General features: G+C 41.9%; 1 protein-coding gene across 1 annotated transcript; it reads left to right on the top strand.

Moving 5' to 3' along the window:
• Positions 1 to 256: 256 nt before the first annotated feature.
• LOC100709372 (endoplasmic reticulum chaperone BiP-like) lies at positions 257 to 5,287 on the top strand. The gene is made up of 10 exons (XM_005460589.4): positions 257 to 477; positions 951 to 1,085; positions 1,180 to 1,202; positions 2,338 to 2,546; positions 2,643 to 2,780; positions 2,846 to 2,958; positions 3,060 to 3,450; positions 3,539 to 3,776; positions 3,866 to 4,033; positions 4,255 to 5,287. The coding sequence occupies exons 2-10, from the start codon at positions 973 to 975 to the stop codon at positions 4,764 to 4,766; spliced, it is 1,905 nt and encodes a 634-aa protein (XP_005460646.3). The 5' UTR covers positions 257 to 477; positions 951 to 972; the 3' UTR covers positions 4,767 to 5,287.
• Positions 5,288 to 5,778: the final 491 nt, after the last annotated feature.

Below are 5,778 nucleotides of genomic sequence, written 5' to 3'. Positions count from 1 at the left end.
GATAACCAAATTCCTCTTTTTTATGTAATGAAAGTGAAAGAATTTTACTAAAATTATTGTGATAGCATCAGTATGTGAAACGAGGAACCTGGTGACTGCAGAGTTGAAAAATAGGGCGGGTCTGAATGACACAGGTCCTCTAGTGCGGCACACAGGTTCACAGAGAGAAACATTTCTCTACCAAACTGAAACTGTAAGAAGAACATTGTATTAGTCACCCACTGACTGTACACATATAGATGTATTTTTTAGTTGTTATCTCACAAGTCGCTGTGATTTTGATGACAGAGATTTGAAGTTTCATTTTGCTCTACACTGCCTACTAGGAAACCTGACACTGGTTCTCTGCTGAGTGTTGCCACAAACAGAGCACGAAGGGAAAGAGGTGTGGACTGGAACTTCTAGAGGTTATCACTGCTCATACTATTTTATTTTGTAAAAGAGAAGATTCAAGACTTCAACAACAAAGTCAAACAGGTGAGACAAGAACTGGCGCCGGTTGTCTTAAATTGGGGTCTAGGTTGGTGCATAGTGAGCTAAACTGGCAAAATCATAAATTTGCATTTTCTACAACCCTTTTTATCATGAAGTAGTGGGTGTTTAAGAAGTAAGAAAGACTATTATTTAAAAATGTTGAGTGACTTAAAAGTCACTCACTCAGTCAAACATTTTATTTTGACAAATTGCAACAAATGTTGCACAGTTTTGTGAATATTTTTTAAGTTGCTAAAAGAGGACTGGACTGATTCTACTCTAGGTACAATAACACAGTCAAAAAAATATTTATAGTAGTTATTCTCTAAGACCAACTTCAAGTCTGCCATGGTTCTGGGACTCACCAAATCACATCTGTACCATTAGCTTTTTGAACTTGGGAGGCTTAGTCCACTTATTGATCTTAAGGCCATGTTGATTTATGTTGTATTTCTTTTCTACATTTCTCCTTGTAGACTGGAGAGGAAACAAACAAAGATGAAGCTGTTGTGGGTTGTGATTCTGTTAGTCGGCACAGTGTTTGGCGCCACCTATGATGACAAGAACACTGGGACTGTGATTGGGATTGATCTGGGGACCACATACTCTTGGTAAGTCACTTCAGACTCTTTAAATAATGACACGATACCACTGTTGGAATAAAAAAAGTGAGATTCAGACTGAATTCAAGCTGTTATCTTGCAGTGTTGGAGTGTTCAAGAATGGGCGTGTGGAGCAAGGTTATTATCGTTAACGAAAACTAACGAAATAACGAAAACTAGAAGTGAAAAAACATTTTCGTTAACGGAAATAAAAATAAAAACAAAAAAAGGAAAACTAACTAAAACTGTAATGAGTGTTCACAAAACTAACTAAAATTAACTGAATTTAGAGCAAAAATGTGTTTAGTTTTCGTTGATGTGTGCGTGTCATACAATAGTCAAGGGTAAAAAAGAAGTTTAGTTTCCAGGTTTTTTTCTTGCTGTGTCTCATTATGCCAGCAGGCGGCAGTACGTTAGTCGAGTCGTCTGTGTGTCGCTGCTCCGTCCACGCGCAGAATCATGTCAGGAAAAGTCGGGAGAAAGCGCCAGAGTCCAATTTGGGATTACTTTGAATATGACTGTGTTTTGGATAAAGCAAGTGTCTTGTAGTGGAAAGAGACAAATTATGAGGGACATTTCTAAAGGGAAAAAAAATCCCACAAACCTTAAAGTGCACTTGAAAAGCTCACACAAGAAGGCTAACCTAGCTTACCTTGAGAAGGTAAGGGGCACGCCCAACCCTCATCCCCAGAAACAGAAGCTAACCCCAGGCAAGGCAGCGTGATGCATCCCGAGACAACTGGGATATCTACATAACTGTGTGAGTCAATTGCCTTAACACCCGGTGCTGCAAGAGTTAATAGTCTCATTGGGGCCAAGATATACATTTTATAGTTGCCTGGTATCAATGGTTGTTCATCTGCCCTAATTTATTTATTTATTTATTTATTTATTTATTTAAAGAACCCATAGGTAGGAATGTGAGTTGTCTGTCTCTGCATGTTAGCCCTGCGACAGACAGGCGACCTGTCCAGGGTGCAGGGTATGGTAGCTGGAATAGCAACATACCCAAGGATAAGCAGAAGAGAATGACTGATATGATGAAACTGGGATTTTGTTACACTTAATTATTGCAAACACAACTAAAACTATAACTGAAACTAATCAAAACTAAACTGAAACTAATGATTTTCAAAAAAACTAAACTAAACTAGCAAACAATTGGTAAAAACTAATTAAAACTAATATAAAATTGAAAATCTGAAGTCAAAACGAAATAAAAATAAAAACTAATGAAAATTGCAAAACTATTAAAACCCTGGTGTGGAGATTATTCCCAATGACCGGGGAAACCGAATCACCCCCTCCTACGTGGCCTTCACCAGTGAAGGTGAGCGTCTGATTGGTGATGCTGCCAAGAATCAGCTGACCTCTAACCCTGAGAACACCATTTTTGATGCCAAGAGGCTGATTGGTCGGACATGGGGTGACTGGTCTGTGCAGCAGGACATCAAGTACCTGCCCTTCAAGGTGAGCTTGTAAACTGAAAGTAAAACTTGTTGGTTCTTTGGGTCATGTTTGAGTGAAATTCTTGTTAAATTAATATTGGTGTGTATTCCTGTGAAGGTTACTGAGAAGAAGAGGAAGCCCCATATCCAGGTTGACATTGGTGGTGGCCAGGTTAAGACCTTTGCTCCTGAGGAGGTCTGTGCGATGGTGCTGACTAAGATGAAGGAGACTGCTGAGGCTTACCTGGGCAAGAAGGTACAAAAATGCTAATCTTAATTAATTGGAGTATCATCAAATCTAACTTTATCCTTTTTCCTCAGGTCACACATGCTGTGATAACTGTGCCAACCTACTTCAATGACGCCCAGCGCCAGGCCACTAAGGATGCTGGTACCATTGCTGGTCTGAATGTTAAGCAAATCATCAATGAGGCGTAAGCATCCAATCAAAATGAATTTGATCATCTGCTATTTGAAACTGTAAAAAATGTCCCTGCCCTCCCTTCTAACAATAAATTCTCACTGTATTCTTTAGAGCTGCTGCTGGTATTGCTTATGGCCTAGACAAGAAGGATGGAGTAAAGAACATTCTTGTCTTTGATCTTGGCGGTGGCAGCTTTGATGTTTCTATTCTGACCATTGACAATGGTGTATTTGAAGTGGTGGCCACCAATGGTGACACTCATCTGGGGGGTGAGGACTTTGACCAGCGTGTCATGGAGCATTTCATCAAGCTGTACAAGAAGAAAACTGGCAAAGATGTGAGCAAAAACAACCGCGCTGTGCAGAAGCTGCGTCGCGAGGTCGAGAAGGCCAAGAGGGAGCTATCTGCCCAGCACCAAACCCACATTGAGATCGAGTCCTTCTTTAAGGGGGAAGACTTCTCTGAGACCCTGACTCGTGCCAAGTTTGAAGAGCTGAACATGGTAAGATATTAATCTGGTTTTGAAAATATTGCATATCAAATCCTAATGAAGAAGCGGTAGGACAACTTGTGTGTTCTTTAAAACCCAGGACCTTTTCCGGTCCACCCTGAAGCCTGTACAGAAAGTGCTGGAAGATGCTGACTTGAGGAAGTTTGACATTGATGAGATTGTCCTGGTTGGAGGCTCCTCTCGTATCCCTAAAATCCAGCAGTTGGTGAAGGAGTTCTTCAATGGCAAAGAGCCATCTACAGGCATCAACCCTGATGAGGCTGTTGCATATGGAGCTGCTGTGCAGGCTGGTGTGCTTTCTGGAGAGGAGGACACTGGTGAGTCATGACTCTTAGAAAAATTTTATTTAATTGGCTTGAGCTTTCAAATGTGATCCTGTTTACTAAACCTTTTGCTTCACTTGCAGGTGATGTGGTTCTTATGGATGTGTGCCCCATGACCCTTGGTGTTGAGACTGTTGGAGGAGTAATGACCAAGCTGATCCCCAGGAACACAGTGGTGCCCACCAAAAAAGCCCAGATGTTTACTACAGCGTCTGATAACCAGACAACTGTCGCCATCAAAGTCTATGAAGGTAAGAGTTAGGATATTGGTTTTTCAAGTTCCAATATAGTGTTTTATAAAAAGATCCCAATGACAAGAAACATGTGACAGTTAAATTATATGTTCCACAAGTCTAATTTGGAATGATATTTGGAAATGATTGTGAAGGCACATGTTTGAAATAAAAATGAACTGAACTGAACTAATTGTCACTTTTTTCTTTTTTTTTCTTTTTTTTTCTTTGTTTTTCAGGTGAGCACCCTTTGACCAAAGACAACCATTTCCTGGCTACCTTTGACCTGACTAGCATCCCCCCTGCTCCTCGTGGTGTACCACAGATTGAAGTCACCTTTGAGATTAATTTCAGTGGCATTCTGCGTGTCACTGCTGAGGACAAGGCCACAGGCAAAAAGAACAAGATCACAACTAACCAGAACTGGCTAACACCTGAGGACATCAAACGCATGGTGAACGACGCCAAGCGCTTTGCTGAGGAAGACAAGAAGGTGAAAGACAGGATCAATGCTCACAACGAGCTGGAGGGCTACGCGTACTCCCTGAAGAACCAGATTGAATCCATTGAGAAGGCAGTGGAGGAGAAGATTGAGTGGTTGGAGTCCCACCAAGATGCTGACCTGAATGACTTCCAGACCAAGCAGAAGGAACTTGAGGAGGTGATTCAGTCCACTATCAGTAAGACCTGTGGTAGTGCAGGTGGTCCACCAGCAGTTGGCAGTAAGCAAAATGAGAAGGATGAGTTGTAGGCAGGTCTGAAGTCTTATCACTCCTTGGCCCTCTGGCATGTTGGTGTACTTATTGGACTGATGGGACTCAAATTGTGAGAGGAGTGGTGGCAAAGGGGCTGACCATAATAAATTGACCATTCAGTATGGGCTGACCATACTGAATTTTCTGACAGACTTTAAAATACGTTTCAGTGTGTGGCTGTACTAAGGTGGTAGAGCAGGTCATCTACCAACCAGAAGGTTGGTGGTTCGCAGTCTGCTCTAGTCTGCATGCCAAATATTCTTGGGCAAGATACTAACCCCATATTGGTGATGATGCATCTATGTGTAAATGCTAGATAGTAAGAACTTAGATACAGCTTAGAAAAAAAAAGTGCTTGGGTAAAAGTACAAGTTGTGTAAAGCGCTTTGAGTGCACACATAGAGTAGAAAAGCGCTATATAAGAACCAGTCCATTTACCAATACAAATAACAAGTTTGTTGCTGGTCTGTGGGCTTTCTCCTCCTCTGGATTCCCCTCATCACACACTGTCCAGCCAAATATGCACATAGATGTTTTGGTAGTAGAGCTGCTTTGAATTCCAGAAAACATTTTAAATTTTTTTGTATAGCGCTTTACTAGTCCCTAAGGACCCCAAAGTACTTTACACATCCAGTCATCCACACACGCATTCACACACTGGTGATGGCATTGTAGCCACAGCCACCCTGGGGCGCACTGACAGAGGTGAGGCTGCCGGACACTGGCGCCACCGGGCCCTCTGACCACCACCAGTAGGCAACGGGTGAAGTGTCTTGCCCAAGGACACAACGACCGAGACTGTCCAAGCCGGGGCTCGAACCGGCAATCTTCCGATTACAAGGCAAACTCCCAACTCTTGAGCCATGATCGCCCGAAAAATCATACTTAGATGTATGTAAAGAACTAAAATACTACATTTACATGGGGTTCACAAAACATAAATAATGACTAGCTTAAAGGCAGCATAGCGGTGTTAAATCTGTACATTTGTTACATCTGCTGTCATCC

This window comes from Oreochromis niloticus, linkage group LG3 (genome assembly GCF_001858045.2).
Source record: "Oreochromis niloticus isolate F11D_XX linkage group LG3, O_niloticus_UMD_NMBU, whole genome shotgun sequence".
Classification (NCBI taxonomy): domain Eukaryota; kingdom Metazoa; phylum Chordata; class Actinopteri; order Cichliformes; family Cichlidae; genus Oreochromis; species Oreochromis niloticus.
Note: the sequence above shows the minus strand (reverse complement) of the source record. Positions and strands in the feature narration are given on the sequence as shown.